The sequence below is a fragment of the Macaca mulatta genome, chromosome 7 (assembly GCF_049350105.2).
Source record: "Macaca mulatta isolate MMU2019108-1 chromosome 7, T2T-MMU8v2.0, whole genome shotgun sequence".
Taxonomy (NCBI): Eukaryota; Metazoa; Chordata; class Mammalia; order Primates; family Cercopithecidae; genus Macaca; species Macaca mulatta.
This window is the reverse complement of record NC_133412.1, coordinates 176,275,274-176,296,034: the sequence shown is the minus strand read 5'-3', so window position 1 is coordinate 176,296,034 and position 20,761 is coordinate 176,275,274. Positions and strand designations below refer to the sequence as shown.

Here is a 20,761-nt window from a genome sequence, read left to right as displayed (position 1 = left end):
GAAGTATTTTCTCTTCCAGATAATGTAGGGCCACACTGTAAGTACAGGCCCTTGAGTGACATGAGTGATTCTTCCACAGTGTGTGACACACACGAGAATTACTATCACCAACGCACACGAGTAACTTAATGTGCAGAGAGCATCTACAATGTTCATCTATTAACAAGCACCTCACAGACACCTGTGACGACAGAAGACAGGAGGAGCGACATTTCATCAGTCCCCTTTATATCATCGCTTCTATTCAGGGCGGCAAAGGTTCACTGGTTTGTTCTTCTGGAGGTGCGTGTGGATCTCCACAGTGAAACCCAGCAGGTGAGCGCGTGTCACTAGAAAGCTCACAACAGAGGAGCTGGGCTGCACAGCACCTCACTGCAGGAAGTGAGACTTTGCACATGGCCACTACTCATCAACAATATGAAATCTTAAACAATAAAAACAACTAATTTAAAAAATACAGGCTTCGCATCTTATTTCTCCAACAGTAGATCAAAGGCATGGAAGAGTGGTGGAGGCTTGCTCTCCAGAGAAAAGGCAGTAAGAAAACGCTGACCTGCAGCTTCCCAGGCTGGGCCTGTGCTAGCCCAGCTGCCTTTTCTAAGCCTTCGCTTAGGCCAGAGAAATCAGTTGCCTTTCTGCTTGCAAAGGTCAAGGACTCAGCTCAAGCAGTTTGCTAAGCCCTGAAGGGGAACACAGGCAAGCTCCTCTACCCTTTGATCTGGCCACAGTCCTAAGATTCTTACCTGTAAATGAAGGATTTTGGATTCATTATTTCGAAGCATTTCCTTTTGTCTCTCAATTTCAATTTCAAAGCTACATATCTGATTGTGCAAACTTTGTATGCTCTTGTTTTTTTCTACACTTTCATTCTGCAACAAGGAAACCTAAAAAAGAAATTCTTTAATTAATGTAACCAAAAGTGGTTTTCATATTAATTAACAACGATATAAATTAAATTTTCACAAGATAGGCCTTCTGTTAGCTTATTGACAGAGTTTCAAAGAAAAAAATCCCTTCACACAGAAAGTGGTAGTCCTAGTACTTTTCTTTCTTTCTTTTTTCCCTCTAGAGACAGGGTCTTGCTCTGTCCCCAGGCTGGAGTGCAGTGGTGCAATCATAGCTCACTGCAGCCTTGACCTCCTGGGCTCAAGTGATCTTCCCACTTCAGCCTCTTGAGTAGCTAGGCCTACAGGTACATGCCGCCACCATGTCTGGTTAGGCTTTAAAAAAAAATTTTTTTTTAGAGCTGGGGTCTTGCTATGTTGCCCAGGCTAGTCTCAAACTCCTGGCCTAAAGTGATCCTCCTACCTCAGCCTCTCAAAGGGTTGGGATTAGAGGTGTAAGTCACCACACCCAGCCAGTCCTAATTTAATAGGGAATCCCATAAACAGTGTTTCTCAGAATCTCTTCCAGTAATTAGGGTGAGGCAAAGTGCAGCAGCTGATTGAATTTCAGAATAAATGAGATGCTTTTTCAAGTTTTTGCTAAAAACTAGTAAATCTTTTACCAGAGTATTTTTCAACTGTTGACCAGGAAACATAGTAAGAAACAGATGCTTATGTACCACCCCATTTATACCAACGTGTGCGGGTATCCCTGAAAACAGATGTCATAAAGCCGTACTTGCCCTAATAATTTATAATGCACCCTGATATTTTTTCTTTTATTCCATTTCATTTAAGAAAATACTAGTCCCTGGAGAACACTATGCTAAGTGAAATAAGCCAAGCACAGAAAGGCAAACGGTATGTACTCTCATTTAGACGTGGGATCTAAAAAAGTCAGGCTCACAGAAGCAGGGAATGGGGGTTACCGGGGCTGGTGGAGGTGGGCGGTGGAGGTGGGTGGTGGGGTGGGCTTGTGGAGCTGCTGGGCAGAGGGCACACAGCCTCAGGTAGACAGAAGGACGGATGTTTTTGAGCCCACTGAACAGCATGGTGACTGATTCATACTAACACGTGTTTCAAGACTGCTGGGGGAGCAGATTTTAAATGAAGTGACGTGATGGATATGTTAATTAGCTCGATTTAACTATTCTGCAATGTGTATGTATATATACCAAAACATTACACTGTACCCCATAAATATAAACAATGCTGGTCACAACCTACTAAATTATTTCACATCCACCCAGGGGCCACACCCTGCAGTTTCAACAGCTGCGCCAACATAATGACAGAGTGATGAGAATACAAAAAATTATATGGGTGCTGCACCCTTGGGGCCAGTCTGCTCCCCCTCAACACGGGCAGGCAGAACTGACACCTGAGGATACCCTTCCACAGAAGCACAGAAGAGCCTCTGCAACCCATGTCAGCTGAAGGGAGGGCCTGCTGAGTGAGCATTTCCAACCCCACCTCTGACCTTTCCAAATCTTTCTGAAAGATAATTAGCTCCCAAAGACAAATTAACACCTGGTCTCAAAGATGAAAGTTCAAGGGTAACTCCTACGAGGCTTTCTTCCTCACAAGATTTTTACAAAGGGCATCTTGACCCCCCATCTACCAATGGGTGTCTCTGTCTATCCATTGGGGTGGTGGTCTCCACCCCAGAAGACCCTAAGCTCTGTGCCAGATGCGTTGTGTGCCTCTCCAACGATGTACACTCTAAAACCACCAATGCCTGGGGACCAATGGTCACAAAGGTGACGGCCTGAGGGCATCTCGGCACAAAACCAGATGTGATAAAGAGCTGGCTCTTGATGCTGTCCATCTAAAGGATAACCAGCCTAAAGACGGGTGTCCTGTTCATATTCGGCACAGTTGGCCAAGTCAAGAGACATCTTTTGAAGCAATCACTACCTTATTTTAAAACAAGTATGTATTTACTAAGGAATACAAAACTTGCAATGTCTCATGGGCAAAATATAACTTCACTTTCCTAGGATTTTACTCTGCAAAACTTGGCTTTCCTTCCTTCCTTGCCTCATACGTCCACGAACTCCTACAAGTGGTCAACCTGCACGAATGTGGAGCGGGCCATATGCAGCATCGCGTGGTGGTTGTGTCCCTCTGAAAGTAACAATTCATTCATTTCCATCTGTCAAACACGGGACAGAATTCTCAGACTCTTTATTCTCATATCCCTGCAAAAAATGACATGTATGCCAACTCTTTTGACAAAAATCCCAGTAATGTCTCCAAAACATTGTCAATAGGCCAGCTGTCATGGCTCACACGTGGTCTCAGCACTTTGGAAGGCTGAGGCAGACGGACAACTTGAGCCCAAGGAATTGAAAACCAGCCTGGACAACAACATGGCAAAACCCCATCTCTACAAAAAGAAAAAACAAAAATTAGCCAGGTGTGGTGCAAACGCCTACAGTCCCAGCTACCGGGGAGGCTGGGTGCAACCACTTGAGCCCGGGAGGTCAAGGCTGCAGTGAGCCATAACTGCGCCACTGCTCTCCAACAAATCTAGCAGTTGAGCATGAGCAGAAGCAACTTACAACAATGAACACATGTCATGTCACACTAAACTCAACTTTTTTTTTTTTTTTTTGAGACAGAGTCTTGCTCTGTCACCCAGGCTGGAGTGCAGTGGCGGGATCTCGGCTCACTGCAAGCTCTGCCTCCCGGGTTCATGCCATTCTCCTGCCTCAGCCTCCCAAGTAGCTGGGACTACAGGCGCCCGCCACCACTCCCGGCTAGTTTTTTTGTATTTTTTTAGTAGAGACGAGGTTTCACTGCGTTAGCCAGGATGGTCTCGATCTCCTGACCTCGTGATCCGCCCGTCTCGGCCTCCCAAAGTGCTGGGATTACAGGCTTGAGCCACCGCGCCCAGCCAACTCAACTTCTTTCACTTTAGGACTTCCCTTATTTAAACTATTTATTTATTTAATCAAAGAATTCCACTCCCAGGTCCTGCAGATCGCTGCTTCCACTCGTCTACAGGGAGATGCCGCAGGCACGGGAAAGTCCACCCGGCAGGTGTGTTTCCAATGAGCCGGCGAAACACCTGCCCAGGAGGTCCGAGGTTCTTTGCACTGAGAACGTCCTTTACTCCAGCCCACTTTGGTGGGGGGGCTTTACATTTCCCCTCCATTTAAGCCTTCTTAAAATATAAAATGGGTGTTTTTAAGTCCATTTTGCAGTTTTTCTTTAGTTTGACTATGAATGTGAGGAATGGCCTGTTTTTTTTTTTTTTTTTTTTTGGAGACAAGTCTTACTCTGCTGCCCAGGCTGGCGTGATCTTGGCTCACTGCAACCTCTGCCTCCCGGGTTCAAGCAATTCTCCTGCCTCAGCCTCCTGAATAGCTGGGACTACAGGCGCACACCGCCACACCCGGCTAATTTTTTGTATTTTAGTAGAGACAGGGTTTCACAGTGTTACCCAGGCTGGTCTTGAACTCCTAAGCTCAGGCAATCTGCCTGCCTCGGCCTCCCAAAGTGCTACGATTACAGGCGTGAGCCACCGTGCCTGGCTGAGGATCAGTCTTTTTGAACCAGCTCAAACATTCTATTTTCTATGACAGATGAACAAAATAACCTAAGAAATTCCAACTGAATAATTCTATAATAAGAAATAAATTCCCATTGTAAGTAAACATAAAATCGCTGCTCTTTGTCCAGCCTTTGCTTTTGGACCTAGTGAAGGGCACCATGCACATTCTCATAAGCACAATGAGAATGTGCAGAGCCGAGGCTTGGCTGGCCTGACAACAGGGCGGGGGTTTGCTCTGATGGGCAGAGTCCGGGAGGTATCAGTCCTTTGGCAATGTCCAAGAAGGCAGTGCACAGCTGTGCATCCTGCACTCTCGGGGCTTCCACCGTGACTTGGCTGGAGATAGTTTAAACACATGAGGCATTCACAGAGTGAGAAACTGCTGCACTGTGTGTGGGCGGGCTGCTCTGGTATGTCCTGGGGTTTCCAATGATGCAAACCATTCACTTTCAGTGGGGAAAAGAGCACAGAATGGAAAGGAAGGAGCCGAATCCTCACAGGGACTCGGCCTTGAAAGGCTGCCAGATGACAGCATAGTCCACAACCATCCTGCTGGATAACCACGTGCTGCAGACCTGTTCAACTACTGTGTATCTAACTCAGTGGTAACATTTTTTTTTTTTTTTTTTTTGAGACAGTCTCATTCTGTCTCCCAGGCTGGAGTGCAGTGGCGCGATCTTGGCTCACTGCAAACTCCATTTCTCGGGTTCAAGCAACTCTCCTGCCTCAGCCTCCCAAGTAGCTGGGACTACAGGCGCCTGCCACCATGTCCGGCTAATTTTTTAATTTTTTTTGTTGTTAGAGACGGGGTTTCTCCATGTTGGTCAAGCTGGTCTTGAACTCCCAACCTCAGGTGATCTGCCTGCCTCGGCCTCCCAAAGTGCTGGGATTATAGGCATGAGCCACCACGCCCAGCCACAAAGCCTATCCTTTTTTTTTTTTTTTTGAGACAGAGTCTCACTCTGTCGCCCAGGCTGAAGTGCAGTGGCGCCATCTTGGCTCACTGCAAGCTCTGCCTCCTGGGTTCACGCCATTCTCTTGCCTTAGCCTCCCAAGTAGCTGGGACTATAGGCGCCCGCCACCACGCCCGGCTAATTTTTTTTTTTTTTTTTTGTATTTTTAGTAGAGACGGGGTTTCACCGTGTTAGCCAGGATGGTCTCGATCTCCTGACCTCGTGATCCACCCACCTTGGCCTCCCAAAGTGCTAGGATTACAGGCGTGAGCCACCACGCCCGGCCCACAAAGCCTATCCTTAAATTGAAGCGAAGAACCTTCTAAATGAGAAACACAGCATCTATGAGAGGTAAGAAGCCTTATGATCTATGCCTACAATTTTGAAAAGACAGAAACAAAATGCCAGCTTCAAAAAGAGGGAAAAAAGATTCCTAGGTAAACCACCGTTGAACTCAGAGCAAATGCTCTATGCTCACAGGAAGATCTCCAGGATTCTGCAAATATGAGTTCTGCATTGCTGCCTATCAGCATTGTTCTGCTCCATGTGTGTGCACAGGACGCCAATCCTTCCACTGCTTCTCAACCTCAGCTCAAGCATTTAGATGAAAAACTCTCTTAAGGCAGGTTAAAGGGAAATATTTTGATTTAAAATTTTAGACTCCTTGCAGTATATTTACATTTTAAATTGCTGGGATTTAACACTGGAAACAAGACATTCAAATCTTTACGAAACTCAAATGTCAACTCCATTGGCTGTTCTAATTCACCTTAGTGTCCTCCTACTACAAGTTCTCAATACATGTTTGTTGAATATTGAATTAAGTTTATATTTTTGTAATTAAGCCACAATGGTAGATCCTACAACAACTTCTTCTCTATCAATTCTTAGAGGTTTTCATCTTCTCATGATAAGAAGAAGGCCCCGCTGAGCTGAACATCACAGAACAAACTCCACTGAGAGCTAGCATTATTGCAGGAAGGTGCTTGCTCCTGCATCTACAGGCCTGCAATGAAGGTCTCTCAAGAACAGCATGGAGGCTGGGCACGGTGGCCCACACCTGTAATCCCAGCACTTTGGGAGGCTGAGGTGGGCAGATCACTTGAGGTCGGGAGTTTGAGACCAGCCTGACCGACATGGCAAAACCCCGTCTCTACAAAAATACAAAAATTAGCTGGGTATGGTGGTGCGCACCTGTAATACCAGCTACTCGGGAGGCTGAGGCAGGAGAATTGCTTGAACCCGGGAGGCAGAGGCTGCAGTGAACGGAGATCGTGCCATTGCACTCCAGCCTGGGCTACAAGAGCAAAACTCGGTCTCAAAAAAAAAAAAAAAGAAAAAAAAAACAGCATGGGAGAGTGAGTCTTTTCGGGAAGTGGTCCCATCTATGTGGAGAGCGCACCAAGTTTCACAAGGTGTCAAATGACAAAATCAATTGTAGTCATATCAAATATTTTCTCCTGTTTGTCTCTTGTAAAAGACACAGAAGTGTAACACATTTAGAGGGGTAACCACCCAGGTCAGGGCTGGCAAACTTATTCTATAAAGAGCCAAGTAGTCAATATCTCAAGCTGTACAGTCCCCACAATCTCTAACTCTGCTGCTTTCGAGCGAAAGAAGCCACAGACAACACAGAGCGAGTAAGGATGGCTGTCTTCCAACAGAACTTTGCTTACAAAAAAAAACCAGCAGGGTGGGGACTGGGCATCTGATCATCTCTGTGCTGGATGGATGCTAAAAAAATCACAATGTGATTGACTTTAAAAAAGCACTTCACACTTGTTTGGCAATTAAAAAACAAAGAACAAAAATAAAACACCTTCATTTATAAGCTCAAGAACACACAGAGTTTTTTTTGACAATCTCTTGATATGGTTTCTTTTATCCAAAACCCATTAATAACTATAAAAAGGTTCTGTCTTTAAATAATCTGCAGAGATGATATAAATCCCATAGCAGCAGGAAAGTGTGCAGCCCACCTTCTTTTCGAGCGAGTTGCTCCACTCCTTCAGCAGGTTGACGTGCTGCACGGCGGAGCTGGCCTCGTGGGCCTTGATCTGCTGGTTTGTCCCCTGCGAGAGCAAAGATGTGAGGCATTCAGCGAACCTCGCTGCATTCCAAAGGGCAGAAAGGCTAACATACAACCCTAAAAGCAGCACTAAACACAAAGAGGGGAGACCTATTTGCATCAAATGAACAGGGAATCTCTGCGCCTAAGGAGGGCTGTGCTCAGGGCCACCTGCCTACTGCGTGCAGGTGAGGAGGCCAGCACCCTTCAATGCCACAGTGAGCCAGCAGAGCCAGCACCCTGCAATGCCACAGTGAGCATCTCAGGGTTATTTCCTCATCCCTCCAGCTCATCTCAAGTGGCTTCTTATCAAGGGTTGACACTTGTAATATCAAGAAATTAAATTTTAAACTCATTCTTGATCTATTATAAACTATTTTTCTCATTAAAATGTAGTATAAGTGGAAAATGTTTAGATACCCATAGTTGTGGCGAGATACTGCCACAACTTTACTAGACAACAGTCTAGTAAACATGTAAGCAAAGCAGGATTCAAAAGAATTTACTAAAGTATTAATTTATTAGTTCAAATACACTGTATCCAAAGATGTATTGCTCTTCACCATTCTAGTATTCTTAGAAAAGTTACATACAAAACAAATACAATCTACAGAGTACATAAGATGTAGACCATTTTAGAGTCAGGAATAAGCACATGTAATTGTACTTCATATATTTAAGGAAATAATTTGTCTGAAATATAATTTGTTTTGCTATTAGAAAATTAAGAAGCCACAGAAAGCATTTTAATGATCTCCAAAACATATACTCTGTACATAGAATATTCATATATATATGTTGATATAAGTGTTGCAATATATAAACATATATATACACATACACAGAGAGAATGAATGATACTACGTACGACAGAACAGGGGAGGCTCAGTCTTGTTAGAGACTAAAGCAAAGGAAGGCACAGTCATTCTTACTCTTTGGCTGTTCTCTTCCTCAGAAAATACTAAGATGCCAATCTCTCTGTACTGACTTCATAACAATGTATTGGTGCTACGTAAAATATAAAATACTGTAATTGTAACATATACTGCCTCTTGATAGTTTTAAGATACATATATTTAAATGAAAACTTGGTTCCATTCACTAGCAATCTCAGATGTGTTAAAAAATAAACAACAACAAAACACCAGATGCAGATTTCTCACACTACATGTGTGGCAGCAGCAGAGACGCCCTCCCCACGCTGTTCTCTGGGAGGTATGCTCTCTATGAGCTGTGCTCCATTTTGCGTCTGTCCCCAGCTGGGGTCAGAGTCAGCACAGACATGTATATCAAATGCATTTATGGATACACACGTGTGTGATCATTATGGCTGTGTACTGACACACACGCTGTTGAAACTATGCTCAGTTTGATATTCGCTTATATTCAGGTAACAGCGAAAATTTCCGTAACAATCTATCTGAAAACCCCACCAAACGTCAAGCCTGTCTGTTGCGTTACTAGCTGGTTTGGATGTAGCACTTCTCTTAATGTATTAACTTCCACCTCAGCGCAGTGTCTCCCTGCAGTCTCAAAACACCACCAACTGGAAAGCGAGCATCCCGCCTGCTGCACGTGGCTTTCGTCACCCAGGCAACAGGGTGTTTCAGTTTCATGACGAAGAATAAGGAGTCCAGAGCTTGCATGTTAAAATGTTAATATAATAACTTTCTCTCATGGCAGAATGTCAGTGACTGGGAAGGACAAATGTCGGATACTGACCTGAAAAACGCAGCCATAGCGCTTAAAACTACAGGTGCTGGGGGCATTGACACACTCTGACAAGTGTGCACTCAACTGCAACGGGAAAGAGACGTGAGTTGTGGCACAAACGTTTGCATGAAAATGTTCAAACATATTAGGGCACAGATAGCATCTGGGCTGTACTATTAAGAATGGTGTTTATCGCTACAGGTGTGTATATATCATCTCTGCCTAGACTTCTATGCAGTAAATATACGGTCTAGTCACGTGTATACACATATACGCCAATATACAAGAATACATTTACTATAACATTTCTTAAACTTGCAGTTTCTTTAGAACAAATTGTTCAAAATGTGACATGCCATCTGTAGTGCCAGAATTTAAAAAAGAAAGAAAAAACATAAACTGAAATGCACATTTAAAGACCATAAACAAAAATTGCATGAAAACACAAAAAAATAGAAAGCATTCAGAATGCAACTGGGTCACACACCTAATATACGGTACACAAAAATAAATATATTTTCAAAGCAAGCTTACACAATGTACCATTACTCATAATACTTGAGATAAGTGCAGATGAGTTTTTCCTTCATCTGAAAAGACTTTTTCCCTCTGTAAGGGCCAGAAACTCAGGTAGCTTTTCAAAGACCTCTAAGATCAGTCTAGCAATAGAATCTTAATACTGTCACCTCTAATTGATGGCAAGAAATTTAGGTGGGGCTGGGAGCAGATAACTAATTTTGCAAGAAAAAAGTCCCTTGCTCAGCTCAAATGCTGGTGAGTTATCAAATAAAAATCACTTATGATGCCCTAACAAGAGAAAAGGGAATGGAAAAGATTACATTTTAAGGAGTTAGGCTAATACAAATGAGGTATAGTTTGGTCTTTTTTTTCTTTATCATGCCCCAAGACTGAGCAGAAGTTTTGCCTTTTATTGAAGAAATTCCCATCAGGAAACTCTAGGGATAGATCTTCTTCACAGAACACAGACTCTCCTTGGGAGGAGGGTGTGTGGGTGCAGCAGTGGGTGCAGCAGCTGGAAGGTGTCTTTCTGTGTGCCAGCACGCATGTGTTCTCAAGGCTCACAAAGCATGTCCTCCTGGAGGATGCAGCTAAGTTCTACAACTTCTCAGTCTCCCAGGACAAAGGCGGTCCTTCCCTCTAGGTGGGTATTTACAACAGAGGGGAAAATGGATCCCTGCTGCGAAAGCTAAGGAGGAGGGGCAGGGACTAAGGGGCCCATGTGGCCACCGCTAGGGTTAACCTTCAAGGAAGGTCTCAGAGCCAGGGCAGAGTCAAGGCGGTAGGAACCTGGCAGCCTGATGCCCTTGCTGCTCCTCGGAACCCAGATCGGCTGTCCCTGCAGGAAGCGCCCACAAGGCACGTGACAGGTGACTGGCAGAGAAACGCAGTGTGAAGACTGCGCAGAACAAGGTTAATTAAAAAACTTAGAATGTATTCTTCCAGTGTCATTACTGCAATAACAAACCTGCATGTCAACACTATTACATGTTAAACCAGGGACACACTGGGCTTGATGCATGTTATTTTCAGTGTACTAGAGTAAATTCGGTGTTGGACCTTTTTCTAAATTGGTTTTATTATCAGTATTCTGAGTCTTAGGGAATCTACAGGAGCTCTGGAATAGGGGCAGGAATAACCTATAGCTCAATAGCATCTTTCATCAGAAACCCAACAGAGATGCAGGTTTAACAATGTTTTAAAAAAATAAATTATTGGCCGGGTGTGGTGGCTCACGCCTGTAATCCCAGCGCTTTGGGAGGCCGAGGCGGGCGGATCACGAGGTCAGGAGATCGAGACCATCCTGGCGAACACGGTGAAACCCTGTCTCTACTGAAAATACAAAAAAATTAGCCAGGCATGGTGGCGGGCGCCTGTAGTCCCAGCTTCTAGGGAGGTTGAGGCAGGAGAATGGCATTAACCCGGGAGGTGGCGGAGCTTGCAGTGAGCAGAGATCCCGCCACTGCACTCCAGCCTGGGCGACAGAGAGAGACTCCATCTCAAAAATAAATAAATAAATAAATAAAAATAAATAACAAAACTAAAAATAAAATAAATAAATAAATAATTGGCTGGGTGCAGTGGCTCACGCCTGTAATCCCAGCACTTTAGGAGGCTGAGGGGGGCGGATCACGAGGTCAGGAGATCGAGACCATCCTAACTTGGTGAAACCCCATCTCTACAAAAAATACAAAAAATTAGCCAAGCGTGGCGGCAGGCGCCTGTAGTCCCAGCTACTCGGGAGGCTGAGGCAGGAGAATGGCGTAAAGCCAGGAGGCGGAGCTTGCAGGGAGCTGAGATCCGGCCACTGCACTCCAGCCTGGGCGACAGAGCAAGACTCCGTCTCAAAAAAAAAAAAATTATTTCAACAGCACGCACTCTTTAAACACTAACAGAGGATTGTCCAGTTGTGGCAATAATTTACATGTATTTTTCCCCAGTTCCTCCCAGGGGCACATTCAGGGCCCAGAGGCCACTGTCATCAGGCGAGACTGTGCCCTGACCCTCAGCTTCAAGGTCCTGGGAGGGCACACCTTGGGGGAGAGTGGCTCTCTGGGCCCTCCTGTACCCCGAGTCCCTGACCCTAGCCCCACATGGGCCCTCTTGCTCAGTCAGGGGCATGCGAGGCTGGTTATTCCTGCTGCTACCCTGTATCTATTAATAAAATTTCAGTCTGTTGAAAAATGCTGAGGTGAGCAGGTGAGCCGGCTCCTTAGATCAGGGTACCACACATCCAGGGAGCCCAGGGTAGCCCCAGATGACTCCCAGAATACTAACTAAAGGAGCTCCAGGTAAGGACAGATGCAGAAACATTAAGAATCCTTGAAATTTTCCCAACTGGACATATCCTGATCAAGTGAAGTCAACGCAAAATCTACCTATCTCAAAGAGAGTGCCAACGGCAATGTGAGACGCGCAACCCTTGGGGGAGGCCACGCGGGGCCCTTCTGGAGGCCCTAAAATGTGGGAGCTGTCCTCCACCCAGCATGTGTGAGCAAAATGGTTCTGAAGTGTCTCTAATTCATGTTCTTGAGATAATCTAACAGCAATTACTATTCTATAGAGTTAAAATTGCTTTAAAAACCCCTTGTCACCTTTGCTTGTACTGTATATAAAATATTCCCATTTTCTTAATGCTTCACAATCTTTGCTCTGAATTTACCACACTGTAGTTTTGTTTTGTTTTGTTTTTGAGATGGAGTTTCGCTCTTGTTGCCCAGGCTGGAGTGCAGTAGTGCGATCTCGGCTCAGTGCAACCTCCGCCTCCTGGGTTCAAATGATTCTCCTGCCTTAGACTCCTGGATAGCTGGGATTACAGGTGTGCACCACCACGCCCGGCTAGTTTTTGTATTTTTAGCAGAGACGAGGTTTCAGCATGTTGGCCAGTCTGGTTTTGAACTCCTCATCTCAGGTGACCCACCCGCCGAGGCCTCCAAAAGTGCTGGGATTACAGGTGTGAGCCACTGCACCCGACCCTACACCGTAGCTTTTGACTGCTGGCTTCTGACTTCCAAAAAATGGTGTAAGGCTTTTTGCTGCGGTTTTAATTTTTCTGGCTATACACATGACTCTCATGAACTGGGAAAACGTGAGGCTTTGGCTATGCAGGGAAGGGGACCCAGGCACGCAGCCCTAAGGGCTTCACAGGCTCCCGGCCGGGCCTGGCCGCCCCTACCTCGCTCCTCAGGAGAGTCTGGACGCTGCATTTGTGAGGGCAGGATACCACCACGCAGGGACAGTCGGTGTCTTCATGTTTCTACAGAGAGAGAAAGTACTGTCAACTTTAAACATACAACCTGTCTTCCTTCAGTCCCGCTGAGATCCCAACGGGGCCCCCAGTAATGGCTCTGCTCACCATCACTGTCCCCTAAGCTACGGCACTCACGTTACGTACGGCTGAGTCATTATTGTCACAGAGTGTGAGTGTCTCAGGACATCACAGGTATCTCCAAAGATCTGGTCAGATCTGACCAGTGAGGGCGGCTTGCCTCAGAACAGTCTGCTGGTGGGGGCCTCACCACAAGGGCTTCCACTTAGCACGTCTCCTCTGTGCCAGAGCTGCTTCTGGTTCACACAACCCCTAATGTGCAATGCTCAGGGAGGCATGGCCACTCACATAGCACTCAAGCACAGGTGGACAGCGGAGCTGGGGACACAGCTGGTGTCTGCCTCTGCTGGTTGAGAGACGGAGGGTTTCCCTTGGCCTCTCAGTTTGGAGTCTGGAAATAATGCTTCCCAAGTACGTGAGAGCAGCATGACCTACTGAGTATTTACATTACTCACCTAGAACCTTAATCTAGATTATTTTTAGTCCATGGAAAATTGGGATAAGTTTTGGGTTAGGCCTTCTCTAATAGCACACACTTCATGTTTGCTGAGGCTGGATGATGGCGACTATTAAGCCCAATCCCACGGGCACCTGCTGGGTGCCTGTCCACGAGCAGAGCAAGGACAAGGACTCCCCACAAGGACATCAACTGCAGGGCCCCTGGGGAGAGACTAACGAGGCAGAGCCAGAGATGGAGCCATGCTGAACAGTTCCTGCTGAGCAGGAAGACTGTGGCAGCGGCTTCCCAGTAGCCACGGGATGCCTCAATCCTCCCCCCCATCCATCTTTTCAAGTCCTCTTTTGGCCTTCAGTTATGTTGCTGTTCCACTGAAGGAATTGGGGAGGCATTTGCTGAGAGCCAGAGTCTGACTGGCGGGTCTGAAGGCCGAGGAAGGCAGCAGCCCACTTGAGGGAAGCTCGTCCTCAAAACGTAGTTGCTCCTCTCCCCCAGGAGCTTGCTTTCCTCGGCAGGTTTCTAAGGCCCAACTCTGCAGACACCCACGGTGGTTCTGTGGCAGAATAGGGATGGGGCTCAGGGCAGGGAGGCTGAGGAAGAAGGGGGTGGAGGGCAGCACTGTGGCCAGGGAAGAGGAGGCCAATCAATATCTTTCTGTGTTTAACTTCCAACAAGCCCATACCAATCTACACTCCCACTATCGTGGGGATGCATGTTTCCACACCCTTGCCAATTCTATCGCACAACCTTTGGCAATCTGATAGGTAAAAAAATGGCGTAAGTGGGACCTGCAATTCTTTAGTAATGTGTGGTTAAGCACATTATATATATATATGTGTGTCTGTGTGTGTGTGTGTGTTTTTCAAGACGGAGTCTCACTCTGTTGCCCAAGTTGAAGTGCAGTGGTGTGATCTCGTCTCACAGCAACCTCCGCCTCCTGGGTTCAAGCAATTCTCCTACCTCAGCCTCCGGAGGAGCTGGGACTACAGGTGCATGTCACCATACCCAGCTAATTTTTTGTATTTTTAGTAGAGGAGGGGTTTCACCATGTTGGCGAGTGGGCCAGGCTGGTCTTGAACTCCTGACCTCAAATGATCCACCCACCTTGGCCTCCCAAAGTGCTGGGATTACAGGTGTGAGCCACTGCACCCAGTCTTAAGCATATTTTTGATATTAATCATTTCTATTTCTTTTCCTGTGAACTGCCTTTTCACAGCTTTTTTTTTTTTTTTTTTTTTTGAGACGGAGTCTCGCTCTGTAGCCCGGCTGGAGTGCAGTGGCGGGATCTCGGCTCACTGCAAGCTCCGCCTCCCGGGTTCACGCCATTCTCCTGCCTCAGCCTCCCAAGTAGCTGGGACTACAAGCGCCCGCCACCTCGCCGGGCTAGTTTTTTGTATTTTTTTAGTAGAGACGGGGTTTCACCGTGTTAGCCAGGATGGTCTCGATCTCCTGACCTCGTGATCCGCCCGTCTCGGCCTCCCAAAGTGCTGGGATTACAGGCTTGAGCCACCGCGCCCGGCCCACAGCTTTTGACCACTACAGTGAGTTGAATAATGTCCTACAAAATTCACGTCTATCTGGAACCTCAGAACGTGACCTTATTTGAAAATAAGATTTCTGAAGATGCTGTCAGTTAAGATGAAGACACCCTGGCATGGGGCAGATCCTAAATATAAAGAGTGCCACCCTTAGAAGAGGTGAGCACAGGCACTAGGAACACGGCCACGTGAACATGGGGGCAGAGGCTGGAGTGGTGCAGCCATGAGCCAAGGAAGGCCAAGGACTGCTGGTGGCTCCAGAAACTGAGGGGGGCAGGAAAGCCTTCTTCCCTACAGTCGTCAGAGACAGCAGGGCCTTGGTTTTGCATTTCCAGATCCAGAACTATGACAGGATAGATTTGTTTTTGCAAGCCACCAACTTGGGATTACTTTGCTACAGCAGCCAAAGGAAAATAACACATTCGTTAAAAAAAAAAAAAAAAAAAAAAAAAAAAAAACACCTGAATCTTCTGCTGATTTTTTTCATTTGCCTATAAATGAAATCAGTCCTATCTATGAAATTAAATGTAATTCTGATACACACAAGCATGTATGTGCACACATGTGTGAGTTGAAAAGCATAGGCCGGGTGCGGTAGTCCAGCACTTTGGGAGGCCAAGGCAGGCGGATTACCTGGGGGCAGGAGTTTGAAACCAGCCTGGCCAACATGGTGAAATCCCGTCTCTACTGAAAATATAAAAATTAGCCGGGCGTGGTGGCGCACACCTGTAATCCCAGCTACCTGTGAGGCTGAGGCAGGAGATTTGCTTGAACCTGGAGGCGAAGGTTACAGTGAGCCGAGATCGTGCCACCGCACTCCAGCCTGGACAACAGAGTGAGACACTGTCTCAAAAAAGAAAAAAAAAAAAAAAAAGCATAACTACATAGTGAACACCCATGAAGCCAATACCCAGGTCCAAGGGCATGACTGATAACATCCACCTACCTGCATCTACCTCTCCCATCTCACCCTCATCCTCCCACAAGGAGTACCCATTAAAACCACAACCCTGAATTTTGTATTTCTGCTTCTAAAAAGGTTTCACTATACATATGTGTGCCAAATGAAACACTGTTTCATTTTGATTGTTTTTGAATTTTGTTAACATGGACTTCTATCATAGGAGTCTTCGGGACTTGGTTCAGTATTACACTTCTTAGACTAATCTGCCTATTGCAAATAACTGCAGGCCCCTAACTTTCACTACTGTATGACACATCCCCCTGTCGTATAATAACACTGTAATATAATTTCCACCTGCTCATGGGTGCTCCACCTGTTTCCAGATTTCTGCTGCTCTGGTCACACCTGGCCACATTTCCTGGTGTGTGTGTTTCTCCTACACATCCAGGAGAAAAACTGCTGGTTAACTGAGTGCCTGAATGTCCAACCTAGTAGGATACTGGCAATTGATTTCCACAGTGGTCAAACCTAGACTTCCACCACGTACGCTCTCCCATAGGGTGAGATCTTTATCATCCTGATCTTCACAAGTTAACAGAACTGTTTAAAGAATGATGGTCCAGAATTTCTAGACTAAATCCAGAAGGTTTGTTTCCCGACACTTTAAATTATGCTAACCTATAAATTTAAAAGGTAATAATAAAACTTGAAAATAGCTGGCATACTGTATATACCATAGTTTAAATGTAGAAAAGAAATCCTTCTATGAACTACAATGGTCCAGGGTTTTGACGCATCCTCAGCACATTTTACCAACATTTGATGTCGTGACACACCACAAAACATAGGGAGTGTAGGAGAATTCGAATGACCTGGGCTTCAGGTCTCCGTACATCAGGTCTGTTCTTCCTAGAAATAAACTCAGTGAAGGCCTGAGGGGAGGAGATTAAGGGTGTTCAAATTGAAAAAAAAAAAACACGTGGGAATCAAATCACACCACTGAAAAGAGAGGTGGCCTAGGGCAAGTCACAGAACCAGGCCTGGAGCAAAGGCAGCAAACCAGCAACTGCTCTCCCCTTGTGGGGCTGAGAGGCAAGGGCAGACGCACTGGCAGGACCCCAAACACCCATGCTTGCTGAAATGACTGCAGGCCCTGAGAGAAGCTGACACCTTAAAATGCACTCTACTATCAACACTGCTCAAACGGTTTTCAACTTGTTTTATCTCAAGCATGTAGTGCAATTTATAAGGAATATTTATTTGCACAACTCAGGCCCCAAACTTGCTCATTATCATTCTGTGCTTTCCATCTATTCTCTTTCTCCCTTGTCTTTAGTTGACAAATTCAAGGCCCAGATCAAATGAAAGGCAACCTCCTCACTAAAGCCTTCCTTGACACTCAGGCTAAGCTATTATAACTGGTCCTTCCTTGTTGGCATGTTATTAATATTACAGTCCCAGTACTTCCCATACTAACATGAATGAAACTGTGCATCTGGCTGTCTCTGTCATCAGAATGCAAACTGAAGGAGAGAGTGCAATTTATTCTCCTGTGTGTCCTGAGCAACCAGGGCAGGGTCTGGCGCCGTTCTGTGAATCTATATGCTTGTGCTTAAAACCTGACCTGTTATAGCCTCATCCGGTGTTCAGAGTCAGTTACTTATATGGTGTTTAACGGACATACGCTACGATTCCTTCTTAAACAAAAATCAGTTGTTGGATTCTATTCTGCAAATAAAGGTAACTGATTTTGGCAAGAAACAAAGTATAACTTTGATAGCTATATATTTATTTTAAGTTCCAGGGTACATGTGCAAGATGTGCGGGTTTGTTACACAGGTAAATGTGTGCCATGGTGGTTTGCTGCACAGATCAACCCATCACCTAGGTATTAAGCCCAGCATCCATTAGCTATTCTTCCTGATGCTCTCCCTCTCCTAACACCACAGGCCCCAGCGTGTGTTGATCCCCCGAATGTGTCTATGTGTTCTCATTGTTCAGATCCTTCTTATAAGTGAGAACATGTGGTGTTTGTTTCTCTGTTCCTGTTAGTTTGCTAAGGATAACGTCTTCCAGCTCCATCCACGTCCCTGCAAAGTAGATGATCTCCTTCCTTTTTTGTTGTTGTTGTTGAGACGGAGTCTTGCTCTGTCACCCAGGATGAAGTGCAGTGGTGCAATCTCAGCTCACTGCAACCTCCACTTCCCGGGTTCAAGTGATTCTCCTGTCTCAGCCTCCCGAGTAGTTGGGATTACAGGCATGTGTTACCATGCCCAGCTAATTTTTGTATTTTTAGTAGAGATGGGTTTTACCATGTTGGCCAGGCTGGTCTTGAACTCCTGACCTCAGGTGATCCACCCGCCTCGGCCTCCCAAAACTGCTGGGATTACAGGTGTGAGTCACTGTGCCTGGTGGAACTCCTTTTTTGTTTTTCTGGGGTTTTTTAGACAGAGTTTATCGCTCTTGTTGCCAAGCTGGAGTGCATAATCTTGGCTCACTGAAACTTCCGCCTCCTGAGTTCAAACGATTCTCCTGCCTCAGCCTCCCAAGTAGCTGGGATTACAGGCATCCGCCACCATACCCGGCTCTTTTTTTTTTTTTTTGAGACAGAGTCTCGTTCTGTCCCCCAGGCTGGAGTGCAGTGGCGCGATCTCAGCTCACTGCAAGCTCCGCCTCCTGGGTTCACACCATTCTCCTGCCTCAGCCTCCCAAGTAGCTGGGACTACAGGCACCTGCCACCACGCCCAGCTAATTTTTTGTATTTTGTTTAGTAGAGACGGGGTTTCACCGTGTTAGCCAGGATGGTCTAGATCTCCTGACCTGGTGATCCTCCCACCTCAGCCTCCCAAAGTGCTGGGATTACAGGCGTGAGCCACCGCGCCCGGCCTCGTTTTGTTTTTTTAATAGAGATAGGGTTTCTCCATTTTGGTCAGGCTGGTCTCCAACTTCCAACCTCAGGTGATTCACCCACCTCGGCCTCCCAAAGTGCTTCGATTACAGGCGTGAGCCACCGTGCCCAGCTGATCTCCTTCTTTTTATGGATACATAGTATTCCATGATATATATGTACCACATTTTCTCAATCCAGTCTATCACTGATGGGCATTTAGGTTGATTCCATGTCTTTGCTATTGTGAATACTGCTTCAATGAACATACATGTGCATGTATCCTTATAATAGAATGATTTATATTCCTTTGGGTATAAACCCAGTAATGGGATTGCTGGGTCAAATGGTATTTCTGCCTCTAGATCTCTGAGGAATCGCCACACTGTCTTCCACAATGGTTGAACTAATTTACACTCCCACCAACAGTGTAAAAGCATTCCTTTTTTCTGCAGCCTCGCCAGCATCTGTTGTTTTTTTGACTTTTTAATAACTGCCATTCTGACTGGCATGAGATAGCAACATATTAACATATGCAAAGCCTGAAGTCTTGTTCATTAGGCATATGTCTCATTCACTGAAATTTAACAACTGGAGGAATTATTATTTTCGTTCTAGAGATGGGGTCTCACTTTGTTGCCCAGGCTGGTCTTGAACTCCTGGCCTCAAGCAATCCTCCTGCTTTGGCTTTCCAGAGTCCTGGGATTATAGGCATGAGCCATCATGCACAGCCTGGAGGAATTACTTGACCACGAAAAAACACTATTGCTATTTTCCAAAGGGGAGGGCACAGTTCTTAAAAGTTCTTTTTTTTGAGACAGGGTCTCACTCTGTCACCCAGGCTGAGTGCAGTGGTGCAATTATGGCTTACTACCAGTCTCAACCTCCCTGGCTCAAGTAATCTTCCTACCTCAGCCTCCTGAGTAGCTAGAACTACAGGTATGCTTTAGCACACCCGCTAAATTTTTATTTTTTATAGAGGCAGAGTCTTGCTACATTGCCCATGCTGGTCTCCAATTCTAAAGCTCAAGTGATCCTCCTGCTTCTGTCTCCCAAAGTGCTGGGCACACAGGTGTGAGCTACCACACCCGGCCTCAGGAGTTCTTAATAACTGGAAACATCTGAAGTACCACACAAGAAAAAAAGTTCATAATGGAAGAAAGACATGGACACAGGAAAATTACAGAAAGCAAGGCAAATTGAGAGATTATAAAGTATTTAGTTGGTGCAAAGGAATTGCCGTTCTTGTCATTACTTTTAATGGCGAAAACTGCAATTACTTTTGCACCAACCTAAGAGGACTACATCTCATTTCATAGAGAAAAGCATAGGAAACTCTCCCTAAATTTTGGTCATTAGAGCTCCACAGCTGGGTGCAATGGCTCACGCCTATAATCCCAGCACTTTGGGAAGCCGAGATGGGCAGATGGCTTAAGCCCAGGAGCTTGAGACCAGCCTGGGCAATGTGGCAAGACCCTATCTCTACAAGAAATAAAAAAAATAGCCAGGCATGGTAGCACGCACCTGTAGTTCTTGAGATGGGAGGATCACTTGAACCTGGGAGGCAGAGGCTGCAGTGAGCTGAGATTGTGTCACTGCATTCCAGGCCTGGATGACAGAGTGAGACTCTGTCTCAAACAAAACAAAACAAACTATTCCACAATATCCACCAGGAACTGGATGATGGCCCACGCCCTGGCTGAGCTGCCCTGGTGCCCCCCTTCAGTCATTTCGTGGCCAAGCCCCCCCCCAGCCTCTCGGCAGCCTCTGAGAGAGTGCCCAGGCCCCCACGAGCTCTGTCCTCGTCTCCACTCACTCCAGCCCCATGATTCTGCGAACCACCAAACTCACCCACATCCACAGCCTGCACGGCTCCATTCCCCATTCTCTCCCAAGCCCGTCACCCTCCACTCACTGGGCACCCCCTCAGCGGGACACTTAGGTTCTCCAC

The 20,761-nt window shown here is 46.0% G+C and overlaps 1 protein-coding gene across 32 annotated transcripts in view; it reads right to left on the bottom strand.

Moving 5' to 3' along the window:
* TRAF3 (TNF receptor associated factor 3) overlaps window positions 1-20,761 on the bottom strand; it is a 140,552-nt gene that overhangs the window by 12,823 nt on the left and 106,968 nt on the right. For 18 of the 32 annotated variants that reach the window (XM_077941785.1, XM_077941781.1, XM_077941776.1 and 15 more), the window contains 4 exons: window positions 12,872-12,952; window positions 9,187-9,261; window positions 7,376-7,468; window positions 744-884 (listed from right to left, as the gene is read on the bottom strand). In XM_077941785.1, coding sequence (XP_077797911.1) covers window positions 744-884; window positions 7,376-7,468; window positions 9,187-9,261; window positions 12,872-12,952 — 390 coding nt within the window. The remainder of the gene's footprint in view (window positions 1-743; window positions 885-7,375; window positions 7,469-9,186; window positions 9,262-12,871; window positions 12,953-20,761) is intronic. The other 14 variants (XM_077941779.1, XM_028851881.2, XM_028851882.2 and 11 more) reach the window with 2 other exon arrangements.